This window comes from Pseudonaja textilis, chromosome 2 (genome assembly GCF_049901715.1).
Source record: "Pseudonaja textilis isolate UNSWEBS1 chromosome 2, rPseTex1.2, whole genome shotgun sequence".
Taxonomy (NCBI): domain Eukaryota; kingdom Metazoa; phylum Chordata; class Lepidosauria; order Squamata; family Elapidae; genus Pseudonaja; species Pseudonaja textilis.
In genome coordinates, this window is record NC_141991.1 from 238,802,082 (window position 1) to 238,822,675 (window position 20,594).

General features: G+C 43.1%; 1 protein-coding gene across 1 annotated transcript in view; it reads left to right on the top strand.

Moving 5' to 3' along the window:
* Window positions 1–1,963: 1,963 nt before the first annotated feature.
* The window catches only part of AGXT2 (alanine--glyoxylate aminotransferase 2), a 34,551-nt gene continuing 15,920 nt past the window's right edge, over window positions 1,964–20,594 (top strand). The window contains exons 1-8 of the mRNA XM_087927402.1: window positions 1,964–2,292; window positions 6,959–7,044; window positions 8,327–8,511; window positions 11,187–11,310; window positions 13,032–13,126; window positions 15,135–15,228; window positions 17,135–17,228; window positions 18,519–18,619. Coding sequence (XP_087783528.1) covers window positions 2,202–2,292; window positions 6,959–7,044; window positions 8,327–8,511; window positions 11,187–11,310; window positions 13,032–13,126; window positions 15,135–15,228; window positions 17,135–17,228; window positions 18,519–18,619 — 870 coding nt within the window. The 5' untranslated portion in view covers window positions 1,964–2,201. The remainder of the gene's footprint in view (window positions 2,293–6,958; window positions 7,045–8,326; window positions 8,512–11,186; window positions 11,311–13,031; window positions 13,127–15,134; window positions 15,229–17,134; window positions 17,229–18,518; window positions 18,620–20,594) is intronic.

Sequence of the window (20,594 nt, forward strand, 5' to 3'; positions counted from 1 at the left end):
TCGTAAGGATACAAGCGACAAAGTTACAGTCATACAGTCACAAGTGGGAGGGGATGGGTGATAAGGAGTGATAAGAAGATTTATAGTAATAGTAGTGCAGATTTTCTAAATAGTTGAACAGTGTTGAGGGAATTATTTGCTTAGCAGAGTGATCACATTCGGGAAAAAACTGTCCTTGTGTCTAGTTGTTCTGATGTGCAGTGCTCTATAGCATCATTTTGAGGGAAGGAGTTGAAACAGTTTGTCCGGGATGTGAAGGGTCTGTAAATATTTTCACAGCCCTCTTTTTAACTTGTGTGGTATACAGGTCCTCGATTGAAGGCAGGTTGGTAGTAATTATTTTTTTCTGCAGTCCTAATTATCCTCTGAAGTCTGTGTCTGTCCTGTTGGGTTGCAGAGCCAAACCAGATAGTAATAGAGGGGCAGATGATAGACTCAATAATTCCTCTGTAGAACTGAATCAGCAACTACTTGGGCAGTTTGAGCTTTCTGAGTTGGCGCAGAAAGAACATTCTTTGTTGTGCTTTTTTGATGATGTTTTTGATGGCATTCCAAGTTTTTCTGCTTCAGGGGGAAAAACTAGCACAACAGGTTGTATGAAGGGCTGTCTTCAGAATGTGTTTTTTAAAAAAAGTCAAAAGGATGGCTTGAAGGAGTGATCCAAGTTCCCCCTATTTTTTCTGTCAGACCTTGCTCCTTCATAGCTCCCAACTTTGGCAACGTTAAGATATGTGAGCTTCAATTACTAGAATTCCCCAGCCAGCCACACGTTTTAAAGTTGCCAGGGTTGGGAGAGTGAAGTTGTGGGCCCTACTGGCTGGATTCAACTTGGTTGGACAGCCAGCCTCATTTATCTCGTTTCTCGGGTCCTGTCTGAAAAATTGGCCAAGTCCTTAAGGATTTTTACCCATTTTACCATTTTTACCAATTTTACCCATCTTCCAGTGCCTCAGGTCAAAGGAACTGTATGAATGGAGGAATCCGGTTTTAATCCAAACCAGCCCAGTCTAGGGAGATTCTCAGTCATCCTGGCCAGGGTTGTCCCAAAGGTGCTTTTTCAGTAGTCAACTGGAGTTTTTTATTTTTCTTCTTCTTTGCAAACATTTCACTTTTCATCCAAGAAGCTTCTTCAGCTCTGACTGGATGATGGGGAATGGAAAAAATTCCATTAATCCTTCCATTCCCCCCACCATCCAGTTAGAGCTGAAGAACCTTCTTGGATGAGAAGCGAAACGTCTCCAAGGGAAAATCAGGAAGTCCAGTTGCCTCTTGAAAAAAAAAAAACACTTTTGGGACATCCCAGTATAATTGTTGGCAAAGAGATAAGAAGGCTACTGGTTGGGAAAGACAGAGAAAGAGATGAAGTAGGAGAAGGCTACAGGAAGGCAATTGAAGGCATCCAGTAGGGAAGATTAGCAGATTAGGAGTTGGAAGGGCCCTTGTAGATCATCTAGTCCAACCCCCCCCAAGCAAGAGACCCTACACCTACACCAGAGGTGCTATTCAGCAGGCTCTGACCAGTTCTGGAGAACCGGCAGCAGAAATTTTGAGTACTTCGGAGAACCGGCAAATGCCACCTCTGACTGGAGATTTTATAATATCCTTCCCTAGCCATGCCCACAGAACGGGTAGTAAAAAAAGTTGAATCCCACCACTGACCTACACCATTTCTGACAGGTAGCAGTCCAGTCTCTTCTTGAAAATTTCCAGTGATGAAGCTCCCACAACTTCTGAAGGCAACTTCTGTTCCATTGGTTGATTATTATTTTATTTTATTTTATTTTATTATTTTATGTGTGTGTGTATATTTATTTATTTTGTCAAGCATGTATGAGAAAACAAGTATAAGTATGAACATAACATATAAACATATAAGTATAAACAGGTATAAAGTATAAACAGGTTCTCATTGTCAGAAGGGAAGAAGGGTGGAAGGAGGCCCCCACACAGGGGATAGGAAGGAGAGGGACGCTTTGCACATGCACAGAGACTGTCTTGGATGCCCGGGCTTCTCCCACCGAGAGGCACCACGCTCCTCCCCTCGGCCCCACTTGCCCCCCCGGTGTCACACTCGGGGCTTGCAGGGGGGAGCACAGGAGCGGCTGTTCCAAGAGGCGGCGACGGCAGCTCCGTTGCCATTGGTGGGCCGCGCCGGTCTTAAAGTCCACGCCACTGGCTTCGGCTGCTGAAGCGGCGAAAAGATGGTTTGCTCAGCGCGGCTCCCCCTCGTCCGTTTGCCCCGGTTCTTGGCCGGGCAGAAGGCCGGGCAGGCGCGGGCTCTCCCGGGGAGAGGTAAGTGGAGGCGGCCGGGAAGGAGCCCCCTGGAGACGCTCTTTCTCTCGCTCGCTCGCTCGCCTTCGCTCGGCGAGAGGAGTGTCAGCCTTTTCCCCGGGGATGGTGACCGCCGTGCCTCTGAGCATGTCCAGAGTGCATTCGCAGTTGCAAAGAGCAGGATGCTCTGACCGCCGTGCCTCTGAGCATGTCCAGAGTGCATTCGCAGTTGCAAAGAGCAGGATGCTCAGACCGCCGTGCCTCTGAGCATGTCCAGAGTGCATTCGCAGTTGCAAAGAGCAGGATGCTCTGACCGCCGTGCCTCTGAGCATGTCCAGAGTGCATTCGCAGTTGCAAAGAACAGGATGCTCTCCCACTGCCCCGGAGGGGCGGGTGTTGTCGCGATCCACTTCCCTTTCATTCAAAGAGGAGAAGTCACAAAAGTTTTTTTTCTGAAAGTGAGGTCGCACCTCCAAACCGCAGCCCCTGTTACTCTTTCTTTCTTTCTTTCTTTCTTTCTTTCTTTCTTTCTTTCTTTCTTTCTTTCTTTCTTTCTTTCTTTCCATCTTTTTTCTTTCCTTCCTTCCATCTTTCTTTCCTTCCATCTTTCTCTCCTTCCTTCTTTCTTCGTCCTTCCTTTCTCTTTCTCTCTCTCCTTCCTTCCTTTCTCTTTCTCTCTCTCCTTCCTTCCTTTCTCTTTCTCTCTTTCTTTCTTTCATTCTCTTTCCCTTTCTCACCTTCCTTCCCTTTTTCCTTCCTTTTATCATCTCTCTCTCTTTTCTTTCTCTCTCTTTCTCCTCCCTCCCTCCCTACTATAACCACAAACATTAAATACAAACAGTATGTATATACAATACAGTATATACATACACAGTATTATTAGCATAATATTGCATGCAGTTATATAATACCCTATATAACATGAGAGTGAAAGATGTGGCGGAGGCTGCGGGAGTGGGCCAGAGCGAGAGGGGTTGGGGGCACCCGCTCCCTCCTCCTGCGTTCTGCCCAGGTCAAGAGTGTCGCGGGAAGACGAGAATGCACGCGCGAGTTTGCGCTCATGACTTGGGGATCCAGCACGGGCAAAATTATACGGTAGCCACCCACGCCTGTTCTCGTTACGCTTTTCCTAATTGGCACCTTGGAATCAGCTCATTGCCGCAGATGGGGGCTGTGTGTCCGATCTTCCAGAAGTTGTGAATGCTCCGACACTGGAAGTTTTTAAGAAGAGGCTGGATAACCATTTATCTGAAGTGTTGCAGGGTTTTCTGCCTAGGCAGTGGGTTGGACTAGAAGACCTCCAAGGTCCCTTCCAACTGTTATTCTGTTCTGTTCTATTCTATATTCTAGTCTATTCTAGTCTATTCTATATTCTATTCTATATTCTATTCTATTCTACTCTAGTCTATATTCTATTCTATTCTAGTCTAGACTAGTCTAGTCTATATTCTAGTCTAGTTTAGTCTAGTCTATATTCTATTCTATTCTATTCTATATTCTATTCTATTCTACTGTATATTCTATATTCTATTCTATTCTACTGTACTATTCTATTCTATATTCTATTCTATTCCTATGTTCACTCGGAAATCAGTATGTTAGGATGCAATTCAATGTCTGCCCCAATCCCGGAAGCTCGATCTTTTGCATGAGATTAGATTTAGCAAGGGGAAAAATGCAGGATTTTCCTTCTAAGTACCAGGGCGAGGTGAGAGACTTGAGACTTGGAGGATAGGTGAGGCTTGGATTCCCCCACCCTTCCTTACAAGGACCGTGGGGAAAAAATGGATTCACTCGCAAGTCACTAACTTAATGCAACTCAGTCATTTAGGTCAGGAGTCTTCAAACTTGACAGCTTTAAGACTTGTGGACTTCAACTCCCAGAATTCCTCCTCCAGTCATGTTAGCTCAGGAATTCTGGGAGTTGAAGTCCACAAGTCTTAAAACTGTCAAGTTTGAAGACCCCTGACCTAAACGCACCGGGTTGGCAACTAAAAAGAGGGGTGGACTTCATGCCAGTTGAGGAATGCTGGGAGTTGAAGTCCATCCCAGCTTCTAGTTGCCAAATTTGAAAAACTCTTGACCTCCCTTATAATGCCAGGCTACGCTGGAGATGACCGAGGAAGTTAATCCTTCATCTGGTAGTCCTCCCAAGCAACTGTCATTGGTAGCCTGGAGGACTTCAACTCCCAGAATTCCCATTTTTCGGGAGGCAACTGGACTTTCTTGGGTTGTTTTCTTTTTCTTCTGAAGACCTTTCGCTTCTCATCCCAGAAGCTTCTTCAGCTCTGACTGGATGGTGGGGAATGCAGGCATATGAATGACCAGCTGTCTGCAAGAAGTATAAACCTTTCCATTCCCCACTAGTCAGAGCTGAAGAAGCTTCTGGGATGAGAAGCGAAAGGTCTTCAAAAACAAAAACAAGGAAGTCCACAAGGAAAAAAACACCTTTGAGACAATCAAGATCAGAGTTTTTCAAACTTGGCAACTGGAAGATGAAATTGAAAACGGCATTCTGGCTAAGGAATTCTGGGAGTTGAAGTCCACCCCCCATTCTCAGAGGGGAAGCTGCCAGCATCCGTAGCTCGAGCCAGAGCTGGTCTCTCCAGCCAGGACGATGCCAAGGCAGCCACAGGCCAAGCGTTGCTGAACTCTTGCTGAACTGCCCCTCCCCCAGGGGTTTCCCCATTGGCGTCACCTGTGGGTGTTTGCAGTGCTCCTCCCTCGGGCTACCCCTTGGATTTCCAGCCCCAAACGGGTGGAATTGAGGTCAGCCAAGCGAGCCTCCTAAACTCGTTGACCTGCAGTTGGAAGAACAACTCCAAACCATTGCATTATTTTACTTGAATGAACTCTGGAATGCATTGGGCAACCTTGGGCTTCAGGGTTTAATGATCAAGGTCTAGCAAACAGATTTCCTGATGTTTTGCCAGTAATTAACATCTTCAGAAACGAAGGGAGCTGCTTTGCAGATCACAGGCAATGGAGCAGGCTGTTGGCTTTATTCCCAGAAGGGACCTGACTTCTGATTGGTCTTTACCCGAACTGGTTTCTGATTGGTGGACGTTGGTGAGGGCTGGGGTCACCTGGGGTCACCTGAAATATTAGGTAATCTGTTCTCCATACCAGGGTCAATAAGCCCTGAAGCCAAAACTGCCCAACATATGCCAGCCTTGAAAACCTAGAGCAACATTGGAAACTGACTTTCCCCTTCCTTGGGAAATAACACAGCTCAGGATAGGGTAGTGCAGGGTAAGAGAGGAGAGGAGAGCAGTAACTGTGAGAGGGATCTTGGAGTCTTAGTGGACAACCAGCTAAATATGAGCCAGCAGTGTGCAGCAGCAGCCAAAAAAGCTAATGCAATTCTAAGTTGTATTAACAGAGGGATACAATCGAGATCAAGGGAGGTACTAATACCACTCTATAAAGCCTTAATAAGACCACACCTAGAGTACTGCATCCACGTTTGGTCACCACACTATAAAAAAGATGTTGAGACTCGAGAAAAAGTGCAGAGAAGAGCAACCAAGATGATTAGGGGACTGGAAACTAAAACCTATGAAGAATGGTTACAGGAACTGGGCATGGCTAGTCTAGTGACGAGAAGGACCAGGGGAGACATGATAGCGGTCATCCAATATTTGAGGGGCTGCCACAGAGAGGAAGGGGTCAAGTTATTTTCTAAAGCACCTGTAGGCCAGACAAGGAATAATGGAGGGATTCAAGGAGAGATTCAACCTGGAAATAAGGAGAAACTTTCTGACAGTGAGAACAATCAACCCATGGGACAGCTCGCCCTCGGAATTTGTGGGAGCTCCATCACTTGAGACTTTCAAGAAGAGATTGGACTGCCATTTGTCAGAAATGGTATAAGGTCTCCTGCTTGGGCAGGGGTTGGATTATCTGATTACTCTGATTATCTGTTATCAGAACAGAACAGGAATAGAATAAAAGGGTAGGTGTAAAATTGGTGCAATTACTCCTCTTTCTCTCTCTTCCAGGATGCTTTTACCAGGTTTAGCTAACTTATAAGTGGAGCAAGATAACCTCTTATGATCTATATGGAGAGGCTGGTATAGCTTTCTTTACACAGTGATGATAATTATCTTTGCTTTTTTCCAGAATGTTTTTTTTACTTTGTTAGAGCAGCCATTTAAAAAAAAGAAGACTTGGGGGAGTCAAAAATTCTGGTCAACATTTGTGAAGGAGAATATGAACACCTTTGTGTCAATAGATACGATTTGCCTCTCTTGATATGCTCTCCAGACATGATAGAAAGGCTACAATTCCTTTTTTTTCTAACCTGCAAGGAACAGAATATTCATGTCACTGTCATCCAATACATTTGCAAGGTGTAAAAGTGGAGCAGAGGATGTCCAACGAAACTCCACTAAACACATGATATGAAAATTGTTCCTGAAGGTTAGAGGAGGATTTAATTCCAGGTCTTCCTCTGTCTATATTCCACAAAACCCAGAGCTCAGATTTGTTTAAGAATTCTCTTCAATTTCCCCTCCTGGCCCATGAAGTGCAATTTCAGCTCCATTCACAAAGTTTGAGGTGACATTTCATCCATTATGGGCAATGTCTTTGGAAATTATTTGCTGTGAAATTGAATTACATTCCAGACAGATGTCTATTGCGATGGGCTTTGATAAGTGTATTAATCTGCATTTCCTTTTGTTAGAGGTGCATCAGTATCAAAAACTGAAAAACTCTTCCTGCTTCCAACCAAAAATGCCTCCATGTGACTTTGTGCCTGAGAAGTATGATGTAAGCATATGGTAGTCTTGGTTATTATGAATGATTGATATTATTGATGCCAGTGGGAATTAAAATGCAATGGATCAAATCAAACAAATGTCCACTGTGAATGAGCCCTGGTGGCGCAGTGGTTAGAATGTAGTATTGCAGGCTAACTCCGCCCACAGTCAGGAGTTTGATTCTGACTGACTCAAGATTGACTCAGCTTTCCCTCCTTCCGAGCTCAATAAAATAAGGAGCCAGATTGTTGGGGGAAATAGGCTGACATTGTAAACCACTCAGAGAGTGCTGTAAAGCACTATGGGGTGGTATGTAAGTCGAAGTGATATTGCTATTATCATACAGAAACTTGGGTAAGATTGTAGCTCAGGGGTTAGGCACGTGTGATAACTAGCAGAACTTTGGTCTTACCTGTGCCATCTTGAAGAAGAGATGGAAATATTCCTGCCAGAAATTCTAAACAATCACTGCCACTTAATGTTCATCAGGCTAGACTCGAGGGGTCTGCAACCTTAAACACTCGAAAGAGCCCTTTGGACCAGTTTCCCCCACAAAAGAAAACACCGGGAGCCTCAAAACCTGGGTGGGCGTGGCCAACTCAACATCACTCCCACTCAATCACATGACACCCACCACCACCATCACGCCTACTCATGCTTTGTGGCTCCCAGTGTTTTCTGTGGAAAATGGGTCTCTCTCTCTCTCTCTCTCTCTCTCTCCCCCCCTCTCCTTCCTTTCCTCCCTCCCTCTCATTTCTGTTTTTTGTGTTTTATCTTCTCAGGCCAGGTGAGGAGTGACTGGGAGGGTGAGGAGCAAGGCCAGCCAGTGGTGGGATCACCCAATAGGGAGCCACAGCAGAGGCCCCAAAGAGCCGCATGCGGCTCCAGAGCCGCAGGTTGCTGACACCCAGGCTAGATCAAGGTGTCTTAACCTTGGCAACTTTAAGATGCGTGGACTTCAACTCTCAGAATTCTTTAGCTAACATGTTTTCCTTTGCACATATTTTAATTTATCCATGTCTGTCCTCAGACAGAAGTCTTAACACTCAAAACCTTCTGTGCAGTCTGACAGATTTAGAATGGAAAGGAAGAACAGCGTTATCTTCTTCTGGATGCAAAAGGGTCTGGGTTTTCACACATGAGGCATAGCCACCAAAAAGAAAATCTAAGATTAAAATGACACAATCTTAATACGTTGTTTGAATGTAGCTGCTTGGTCTTTATGTGGTCTGATGTTGTGCTGAGATTCACAACACGTATACTTTTTTTTTTTAACATTTTGCAACCTGTAGTCCTATTCTTACGAACAAATGCTGAAGATTCGTCAAGAAAATGTGTTCCCATCCCTGTACACTTGTTACAAGAAACCACTCTTGATCCATCAAGGACACATGCAGTGGCTGTTTGACTTCGAAGGACAAAGATACCTTGATTTTTTTGCTGGAATCGCTACTGTCAGTGTTGGTCACTGTCATCCGTGAGTAAGCTTTTGACAACCGAGTTGGTATGCGGGGATTGGCATGGCTGGATTCAGGGGTGGGATTCAAAAATCCCAGCAACCGGTTCGCTGCCCGGTTGCTGGGTGGGTGTGGCCATGGTGAGTGTGACCTACCAGAACTTCCAGGAGGGCCATTTTTCGCCTTCCCCAGAGTCCAGTGGCTTCCCTCGGGCTTCTGGGAGGGGGAAAATGGCCTCCCCCGGGCTCTGGAGGCCCTCTAGAAACTGGAAACAGGCCAGTTTCTGGACTTCCGGAACTTCCGGTTTGGCTGTTTTTCACCTTCCCCAGAGTCCGGAGGCTTCCTTCGGGCCTCTGGGAGGGCAAAAATGGCCTCCCCCGGGCTCCGGAGGGCCTCTGAACAGGCAGGCCTGTTTCTGGACTTTCGGAAGGCCCGTTTTCACCCTCCCAGTGCTTCTTCATGGACCTGCACTTATTTGCACCCAAAACAGGCCTCGAGAGGGGGGAGGGTTGGGCAGGGCCAGGCAGTCGGTTCAATTACTGGTTCAGCGAACCAGACATAAATTTAACATCCAGTTCGCCCGAACCAACCCAAACCGATAGAATCCCACCCCTGGCTGAATTACATTAGTAGTATGCGCCAATTGCAAAGACCCAGGAAACCTTTTTTCCCCGCTTTGGTTGCTGTTGGCTTACCTTCTCTGAAATCATCCCACAGGTGCTTTTTCCAAAAAGCAACTGTTTTTTTTCTCCTTGAAAATATTGTGCTTCTCATCCAGGAAGCTTTAGTTTTTCTTTAAAAGGTTTTCAAAGAAAAAAACAAAACAAGAAAATCCAGAGGCATTTTGGAAAAAAAATATCTTTGGGACAACCAAGACTTGGACAATTGAGAATCTCCGTAGAGATTTGTTTGACATCACAGCTACTTTGAACAGGCTTATTTAATTGGATTATTTAATTGGATTTATGAGCAGCGCAATACACACAGTGATGTTTTATTTATTTAAAAGATATTATTCTTCTGAAAGTGTTCCTATAATGTTTCATTTTCTAGGGACTTAAGATTGTTTCCATTTCTGTAAATTATGCAGCATCTTAGTTCGCTGTTGTTGTTGTTGTTATTATTTAAATACAGCCTGCCCACTAGTTTAAAAAAAAAGCTTGTGACTGGTGATATTTCAGGATATAAGCAAAGAAAAACAGTAAAACCACATACATTCTTTTTTTTTTTTTATTTATCCAACCTTTCCTTTTGGATAAAAATTATGCAACGCATAGAAAGAGACCCAGGAGTAGTAAGCAAAATAAATTAAAAGCAGGAGGAAAAAGAAAAGGAACTTTAATTTAATTTCGTTTACATGAGCATCAGTCCATTTTTTCTACATCTCCTAGCCTGAGAAACCAACCTTGCTTCTTACACAGCCCTACACTGATTGATATACCGGTAATGCCTTTTATGTAATTCACGTTATATCTTCATTTCAGCCACATGGTGTTTATGAAAAGTCTGACAGATAATCACTTAAGGTATCAAGAGGAAAGAGTTTTCAGATGTTAGGACCCAGATGTGAGAAGGTCAGTCATCAAAAAGCAGGAACTGCAGGAATATTTCATGAGAAGAGTTTTCCACTCCTCTGCTCATAGTAGAATACCTTATGCCACCAGTCTTGAAATTTTAGACCTAGATAACCTAGAACTACACCACCTTCGGTCCGACCTAAGTGTAGTATATAAAATTATCTACTGCAATGTCCTACCTGTCAATGAATACTTCAGCTTCAACCACAACAATACACAAGCACACAATAGATACAAACTCAAAGTAAACCATACCAAACTTGATTGCAAGAAATACGACTTCAGCAACAGAGTAGTCAACGCCTGGAATACTCTGCCTGACTCTGTGGTTTCTTCCCCAAACCGTAAAAACCTTAACCTCAGACTGTCTACTGTTGACCTCACCCCTTTCCTAAGAGGTCTGTAGGGGGCGTGCATAAGCGCACCAACATGCCTACCATCCCTGTTCTAATGTTCCCTTTTATTTGTATCCATTTATGTATTCATAACCATGTTTATACGGATACTTGTTATCTAATACTTGCTTGACAAATAAAATAAAATAAAATAAATAAATAAATAAATATTTATTTTAAAAAAACTAACCAAATGTGGGCTCTGGGAGAAGGAGGTTCAAAGCCAGAGCACCACAATGAAGTCCCTGATGGGTTTTTTCCCCAGCTATGCAGTGGTGGGATTCAAATTTTTTTACTGTCGGTTCTGTGGGCGTGGCTTGGTGGGCATGGCAGGGGAAGGTTATTGCATAATCCCCATTGCTTCCCCACCCCACTAACCTGCTTTCCAGCTCCGTTCTCCTGGGCAGGGCAACCAAAAAAGACCCAGATGTTCAGCTGGGACTTGGGAGGCAGAGAGTAGATGGGGCAGGGCCAGTCAGAGATCATATTTGCCGGTTCTCTGAACTTCTCAAAATTTCTGCTACCGGATCTCCAGAACTGGTCAGAACCTGCTGAATACCACTTCTGCAGCTATGGGATGATACCACCAGTCCTCCAGACCTTAATCTTCAAGAAGAGACATATAGGGAGATATATTTTTTCAAGTCTTAGCCTCCTAATTAAGAACCAACATTGCCACAAATCAGATTGGAAGTGCCATTTTTTTCTCCCTCATGAATCCAGGAAAGTAACAGCAGCAGCTCAGAAACAGTTCGGCCGCCTAGGACACACGAGCAACATCTACTTGCATCCAGGAATCCAAGAATATACAGAGAAACTGACTTCACTGCTTCCCGGCTCCTTAAAGGTGTGTCAGGTTGGGCATCTGCTTCTGGGGTGGGTGCAGGTTGTGAATGTTATTTATGTGGTGGGAAAAAGAACTGGGCCCTAATATCAAAATTAGATAATTTAGTTTTATGAGTTAGGGTGACAATCAGAGAGTTGGAGCTGTGGAAAATGCAAAATATATATTAGAAACAATAGAAAATATTATTTCTAGCTTGGGTAATAGATGTTGTTGTTGGTTTGTTTTCCGAGCTTGCTGTTTAGCTTCTGAATGTTTTATCACCAGGCAAGATGACATCCTTAGCGGGACCTTGGTTGAAGCATCTTATGTCAGGCTCCGGCAGTTACCCCCATTTAAATCATGAATCTCAAGCCAAACTTCCAAAACTTAAAAAGGATTTATTGGGAGTTAATATGTCCAGCACTGTCTGGATATAGCCGACTCTCAGACACATAATTCATTGTCACCCTTGACCCTGCTTTTCCCCCACCCCTGGGTGTATCATAATTCATATTCTCCAATGGGACACATCCATAGACAAGAGTCATCAATCATGCTCTGCAGTTAGAATTTTGGCAGAACCTTCAGTCACCTAGTTGCTATCTTTAAAAGCATTTATGGGATGCAGTTTCGGTTTTGCAAGCTGCTGCACTGCTCCCACTTCCCTTTCTGTTGGCAACTCTAAAAAGACCATAGAATTATTTTATGAGTTGACATCTTGTTTCTGTTCTCTACTTTTATTGATCTCATGTGGTTAGTGGATCATGTGACTGACTGGTCATGCCGTGTGACTGGCTGGTCATTATGTGTGAAGGTTTACCAAGTGAAGAGGTGGTCAGTGCTATTGTTGGTTGGTCTGGTCGCTTGATTGATAGAGCTAGCTTAGGCCTTATCAAACTTAGGTTTCCTCCAAGTTGACATATTTGTTGATAGATCCATCGGTTGAATACCAGGCTTCAATGAATTCTTGCGTGTGGCATGTGGTAGCATGGCCAATTATTTCTGTTCCGGACGTTCACACATAATAACCAGCCAGCCACACGGCATGTTACATAGCATGACCAGCTAGTCACACAACCCATTGACCACATGAGGTCAATAAAAGCAGAGAAGAACTGAAACAAGATGCTTCAACCGAAGTCCCGCTGAGGATGTCATCCTGCTTGGTGACAAAATGTTTGGAAGCTTAACAGGCAGCTCGAAGAACAAATCACTACCAATAACACAAAATATATTTTGAAAGGTAGATTCAGGTAATCTTGACTTACTGCACAACCATTCATTTAATAACCATTTAAAGTTACAATAGTGCTGAAAAAGTGAGTTATGACTGTTTTTCAGACTTATAACCATTGCAGCCATTTCCAGGGTCACCTGATCAAAAGTCAGACGCTTGGCCACTGGCTCATATTTAAGATGGTTGCAGTGTCCTGGGATCATGTGATCATATTTTGTGACCTTCTAACAAGCAAAGTTAATGTGAAGCCAGTTTCGCTTTGCAACCACGTTACTAAAGCTTAACAACTGTGGCAAGAAAAGTCATGAAATGGGACAAAATTCAGTTAACAACTGTCTCATTTAGCAGTAGATATTTTGGGTCAATTGTGGTTGCAAGTTGAGAACTACCTGTATAATAACTTTGCATTGCCCTAGGTTGGGTTGGTAATTGTGCATAAATTTAGATACGTGGCAGCTTCAGTCTCTTCTCTAACGATGTATTTTCGTCACAATCTTTGCCATAGGTAGCTTATCTGACTAACAGTGGTACTGAAGCCAACGACCTGGCAGTGTTAATAGCAAGAGTTTTCACCCGCAACACTGACGTCATTGGTTTGAGGTAATTCTCTTTTGTGAATTGTGATTTGTTCTCCTCAGTTGACTTCTGTGTTTTCGCTAAGGATTAACAGAGCTCCCATAAATGGCTTGCAGATATTCATGCCAAAGAATTTCTATTGCACAACCTTCTTCTGATCAAAAGCTTCTCCTGAGCTGCTATAATATCATTAATATTAAATGTTATTTGATTTTGCATTATTTTTCTATTAGTTGGCCTTTCTTGTACTAGACAGATCATTGGTTAATAATTCAAATTTATTTGTTTAGCGTATAGCAATGGTATATTAGCTAGGAGACTATAGTGTTTATACAGAATAGTTCAGTGGAGGTTTGGGCAAACCAGTTGTTAAATTGCACACAACCCCCTCTCCCCCGCTATCAAAGTGGATCTTGAGCACTGTGGTACAATGGAGAAACAGGCAGTGGAATGGCCAGCGCGAGGGAAGAAGGCTGCTTTCCCTTTTTCTTCTCCCTGTTCCTCCTCCTTCCCTCGTGCCAGCCACTCCGTTGCCCATTTCTCCATTACAGCACAGTGCAGTGCTCAGGATCCATTTTGATAGTATGTGTGTGTGGGGTAATTTTAACAACCGGTTCACCCAGGGTCAGGTTGGCTGTAACAAGATACTCGTCCCGCATGTGCAGCAGAGTTGGAGGACATGGATGGGCCATGCCTCCCACAGCAGCCAACCTCACCCTGGGCGAACTGGTTATTAAATTATTTGAATCTCACCACTGGAATAGTTGCTTGGCTGCCCAAGACTGGCCGTTTGTTCAGTTCATCCGCCCGCGCTATCCAGAAATGCACCGTAGGGGATGAACTAGTTCCACACTTGGAATGGCTAATGGTAGTCTTTGGTATCATATGGGCCTTTTTCCCTCCACTGATGTCACCCTGCATTCAGGCATTGCATTTGGGCAGGTCCGGCACCAGTTGGATTCATACTTCTGCATGGAGTGCCTTATTTTTCCCACCGAAGTGGTAACTATTTATCTTCTTGCGTGTAACATGCTTTTAAACTGCTAGGTTGGTGGAAGGTGAGGCAAGTGATGGGAGTTCGCCCCATCACGTGGTGCTAGGACTCAAACCACCAGAGCATAGATCTTCTTCGGTGTCTTTAAGCCATGGAACCACCATGCCTCTTGATAATTCAAAATATATAGTCTAATAATGAAAGCTAATAATGAGGAAATATATGAAATAGCTTTATCAGTTCAAATATTCATATTTTCTTAAGACCAATGTTGGAATAAAGGCCTGCAACATACCAGACCTTCCCCTAAACATGTGAGATCAATAAATCTGGTACAATTTTAGCAATATCACCCATAAACCTTATAACCTATCAGCATTCTTGTGAAAAATATGAGAAATATTGTAATATTTCAATATTACCATCTGTAATAATGCAATATTACCATCTGGAAAACTGGGATCAACATATATGGGTGTTGAATTGTCAACTCCTGCTCTAGACCACTCAAATTTAAAAAGAGCTGGTGATGATCTGATCCAAAAAGAAGCTACTATACAGGTGTACAGTCTAAACAGAAAGTGTCTGTCATGCACAGACCAAATCCTGTGAAATTTCATTGAATCAACACAACTCCCTATTAGGAACACAAACTTTTACTGGGAAATAGTAACTTCCTTTCCTTATGTTGTTCTTGAAAGCCCATTCTAATCCACTTCCAAAAGATTCCCTAGCCTTCCTAAAACACATTTGATTGAATTGGAGGCACGTATTTGATATGCCAATTGCATCTGTCCACCAACAGAAGGAAACCATTGGATACAGTCTCAAGAAGAGAGGAAGTTTTAACAAAGAAGAGCTGCCAAGAGCAGGCAACTTGATGAAAATATAGTCCACTAAATGAGAGTTCTTTGAGTTTCAGAAATGTGTCATTTTTCTTTGCAATTAACACAACTTCTGAGATTCTAAATATATAAAAAGATTAGTAGACAAATTAACCACCCTAAAGTTGAAAATATGATGCCTTTCTTTCTGCAGAGGCGGATACCATGGAGGTAGTACCTATGCTATGGGCATCACAGCCATTGGGAGGTACAAATTTGGTGTTGGCAATGGAGCCAACTGCCACTCGGTCAGTATCTTGCTTTGTTTTGTGGGGGAGGACATGTTTTTGGAGCATGTTGGACATATTCCCGACTGGTTGTTGGTATTGCTGGTACAGATAGTTCTCAACTTACAACCACAATTGAGCCTGACATTTCTGTTGCTAAGCAAGTTCATTATTAACTGAGTTTTGCTCCCATTTTACAACCTTACGTTGGAAGGTTGCAAAAAGTGATTTCGTGACTTGGGGTCACTACACCCATCATAAATATGAGCCAGTTGCCAAGCTTCTAAATTTTGATCATGTGATGGTTGTAAGTGTGAAAAACAGTCAAACTGCACTTTTTTTCAGAGCCATTGTACATTTGGTCACTAAACACATTGTTGTCAGTCAAGGACTATCTGTATTGGACCTTATCTGCTTTGGTGTTACTTCTTAATCGTGAAGAATGGAAAAAGAGTCCAGTTTTCAAGGAGTTATGCAGGTTGATGCTAAACGCAAGCGTCTTCTTGTCACTTGGTGGGCTATTCCTATTGCCACTTGGAGCAAAATAGCTGTGTTGGAAATGAATTGAGCCAGAGGTAGGATTCGATTTTTTTTTCCTACCGGTTCTGTGGGCGTGACTTGGTAGGCGTGCCAGGGTAAGGATACTGCACAATCTCCATTCCCTCTCAGTTGCTGCAAAATCTCCATTCCCTCCCCATTTCACTAAGCTGCTTTCCAGCTCTGTTCTCCTGTGCAGGACAACAAAAGAAGACCCAGCCGATTGGAGGCAGAGAATAGATGGGGGGCTGGGCCAGTCAGAAGCGGTATTTGCTGCTTCTCTAAACTACTCAAAATTTCCATTACTGGTTCTCCAGAACTGGTCAGAACCTGCTGAATACCACCTCCGAATTGAGCTAAATATTTTGTTGATTCATGAGCCCGATCAAAATCTGCCCTTTTAAAAAAGGGCTATAGGAAAGTGCTTTAATAGAATTCTGTCCTTGACTTGGATGAAATAGTGGGGTCTCCATCAGCCTCAGCACCCTTATTTATCTTCTTCTTGGGATACCATCGTCTGACCTTCCTTTTTGTTCATCTTGCCAGTCAATCGTATCTTGTGATCCCAAGTTGTTTTGTAGAAAGGCTCCAACTCTAATGGGGATGAACTGCAGCAGCTACTATTGTCAGCTGCTTCTTTTCATTGTCCATCAACATGATCAGATGAGCTGCATAAACTATCCACATTTTAAGATGCTGTGCATTGGGGGGAGTGTTATTTTTCACGAAGCATGTCAGAAGCAATATATGATTGGGCCCAGGAGAAGCAGTAGATATAGGCAGGATTATAGGTGGTGGGCGAATTCAACTTAAAAACTCTTTTGAGACTTTTAAAAAGTATTTGAAAATTCTTATTATGTACTTTGATGCTTTCATTTAAGGGTAGCAGTTGTGCCTCCAATGTGGTACCTGGGAGCTATATAATGTCATTAGCACCCACCAAACTCCCTACTCTAATTTTACACACTCGATTCCTTAAATGAAAAAAAGGAAAATTATTTAGCATATTACAAAGGTAAGAATCAAGTGGAAGCATAATTATATTTCCAACTATACTGCTGGGCCCAGTAGCATCCATAAAAACGAAATGATAGGTAATAAAATCCCATAGTTTATTTGACTTCTGATAGATTTTATGGATGTTTTGAATTTGTCTACACCAACCAAGGTTGAAATTGGCCAGGTGGCCCTCTCTGATTTTCATGCCGAGAAAACTTGGTTTATAAACAAGGGATTAAATGGTGAGATCTCCAGTGTATGGGTTCATCTTTATCTCTCTTTGTTATTTTAGTTCTGTCTTTTTCATATTAATGTACTTCTTAAAAATCTAGCACACTCAGTTATGCCATTAGTGGAGCAATGAACATCATTGGGTCTGTTGTTTCTTTAGACAATGTTGCCTGACGTTTTCCGTGGTCCCTGGGGAGGAAGCCACTGTCGCGATTCTCCGGTGCAAACAATTCGAAAGTGCTCCTGTTCCTCAGGTTAGTTAGTAAGGAAAATCCTCTTGATTTTCACAGTTCCACATTTATGGCTTTTTGCAGGATCCCACGATCACGTGACTCCTGTCAACTCATAAAATATTCCTCTGGTCTTTTAGAGTTGCCAACAGAAAGGGAGGGGGGAGCAGAGTAGCAGCTTGCAAAACCAAAACTGCATTCCATGGATGTTTTCATAGATAGTTTCCAGGCGACCAAAGGTTCTGCCACAGAAAATTCTAACTGGAGAGTATGATTGATGACTCTTGGCTAGGGGTGTGTCCCACTGGAGCATATGAATTATGAGTATACCCAGGTGGCAGGGGGTGGAAATCATGATCAAGGGTGACAATGAATGATGTGTCTCAGTTGGCTACACCCAGGCAGCACCGGCATGTCTTCTCCTAATAAATCTTTGAGCTTTGAAAATCCAGCTAGAGATTCATGATTCAAATGTGGGTAACCTACTGGAGCCCTGACAACCACAATTTAAAACATTTTTTTTTTTGCCTGAAACAGCATTTACTTCTAGTTTCTGGCAAAAACAAAAAAAATGCTCACTGCAGACAAACAGATTTGCTTAACTGCAGTGTTCACTTAACAATCACCTCTCATTTACTTTACAACTACCACAACAAAGGTTGTAAAATCGGATATGGTTGCATGCTGAGCCACTTGACAATCAAGGCAACTTAACAACTGTAATTCCAGACCCAATTACAGTCATTACTCGAGTGTCAGGATGTATTTAATTAGCCCTCCATCGTAGAATCCCTTCCTAATGTTGGGCTGTCTATCCACCCTTATTCAGCAGAAATTCACTAGGATAAAATTTGTTTTCCCTATGATTGGTCGCTTTCCTGCTTCTGCTGCCTCTGTTCCCAATCCCTACCTAGATAGCAATAGCACTTAGACTTATATACCGCTTCACGGTGCTTTACAGCCCTCTCTAAGCGGTTTACAGAGTCCGCCTATTGCTCCCAACAATCTGGGTCCTCATTTTTACCGACCTTGGAAGGATGGAAGGCTGAACCAACTTTGAGCCAGTCAGGATCGAGCTGTCAAACTGCAGGCAGCTGGCAGGCAGCAGAAACCACTGCGCCACCACACAGTAGTGAATGGAACATCATTTGATTTGGCCAGAAAAAGTATGTAGCACAGTTAAGTTCATGCTACAGTGAGCCAACTGGAGAAAAGCCTTTTGGCATTTTTGATGATAAAGAGGACCGTGATGTTTCTTTCATGAATAATAGTTTAAAATAATAGACATGTTTCTCCCCATCTCCCCCGATACAGGAACCTGCTATGCTAAAGACCAGTATATTGAGCAATTCAAGGACACACTCCAAACTTGTGTTTCAAAGAAAGTCGCTGCATTTATTGCCGAGCCAATTCAAGTAAGTGGTTTCTTTAAAAAAAAAAAAGGCTTCAAGGACCTAAAACTTTTCAGTGCTCTTTTCAACACAGATTAGTTCATACAATGCTTGATTCTTAACGGGTGCAGTGGCTCGGTGGTTAAAGATGTTCAGATTGTCAGCTGGAAAGCTGATAGCCCAGGTTTGAGACCCAAATGAGCTCCCGTTGCTTTCCCCAGCTGTGCCCACCTAACAGTTTGAATGCATGCAAATGTGAGTAGATAAATAGGTACCACTTTGGTTGGAGGGTGTAAAAGTGTTTTGTGTTCCTTGGCATGTAGTCATGACAGTCACATGACCACAAAAGTGTCTTTGGACAATGCTGGTTCCTTTGGCTAAGAAACAAAGATGAGCACCACTAGAGTCAGAGACGATGGGAAACGACCTTTATGTTTGATTCCTAAAATAAGATCTTCCTCATTATAAAACATAATGTCATCTTAAACATGTTGCTTCTGTAGATATATTTAGGATTATAGTTGCTATCCTATATACATGTAACCAGGGAGTCAGCCTCCTTGATGGCATTAGGAATGCATGGAATCACACTATAAAATATGCTTTGTTTTCATTTGAGAAATAGATTCTCACAGCATCACCTAGAAGATTTGTTTATTATTACTTTAGTTCAAGAAAATACAGTATATGAAGCTGTGATTTCATTTTAATTAAGACAAAATCGATGAGGAAGAGGAGGCACAACCAAAAAAAGAAAGAAAGAAAGAATGTCAGTGGGATCATCAACCAGTTTAATCAAAAATTGCAGAAACCAGCAAGACATCAGATATTTCAAATCCCTGTGGTTGGTTGGTTGGTTGGTTGGTTGGTTGGTTGGTTGGATCTCTCTGGTGGTTGGTGCCGAGTCCTGATTTTTTGGACATCTTAATTCTTTCTTTGATCTGCAGGAGATTAGAAGGGCTTTCCTTTCATGATTTAAACTGAGGACTTTTAATTCTCCCATGTACTGGTACAAACTACGTTGCAAAAATCTTGGATGAACTAGTGTTGGTGAACCTTTTCGGCATTGAGTACCAAAATGGGAGCATGAGCGTGGCGGAGCGCCAGAAACTGGAACAGCAGTTCCCTTGCACGCATGCACACACCTCAGGAAACTGAGCTTCCAGTTTCCAGCACACACATGTGTGGCAGTCACCTGGTCTTCCAGTTTCTGGTACACATGCGCGCACAAAGACCAGCTGGCCCGTGTGCATTCACGCACCGGAAACCGGAAGCTCAGCATCCCCGATGCGCACATGCATGCCGGGGAGCTGCTCTTCCAGTTTCCAGCACTCCCACACATGCAAAGACCAGCTGGCCGTTCTCCTATCCAGATAATCCACTAATAAAGGAGAATATTTGTAGCTCAAGGTTGAACAGAGGGGTTCTTTTGTGCGCTCTGAGCTTGCTTATTTTCTTGCAGACATTTCATTTCCCAAACTAGGTAACATCAGCGGGACTAGCACTGATGATGTTACCTAGTTTGGGTAATGAGACATCTGCAAAAAAAGAAGCACGCTCAGAGAGCACCCAAGACCCTTCAGATGATCTGTTCATCCTGGGTTGAGATCTCCTCCTCCTATTAATGGACTCCTTTTGTTTAGGCCCAGAGGGCCATCATGTAATTTTACATGATGAATGTAATGTGCGGTATGGCTGAGCCCTCCACCGCTGCCACCACATATCTTCCACGGGTATCACTTCACCAGGTATTGTAATTCCAGCATGTGAAAGAAGTAGGGCTCCTTACTACCGGTAGCAAAGAAAAGGTAAAACAGGTAATGGGATAAAAGGGAAATAAATTCAACAGTGCCATCTCCTGGTTGTGTGGATTGAAGTGCATCACTAGGACTACAGCAATTATTTATTGATTGATTTGATTTGATTTGTCAATCGCTTACAAGATAATAGGTAAAAGTATAAACATGAGTAAGAATACAGGAAATAGGTACGAATAAAT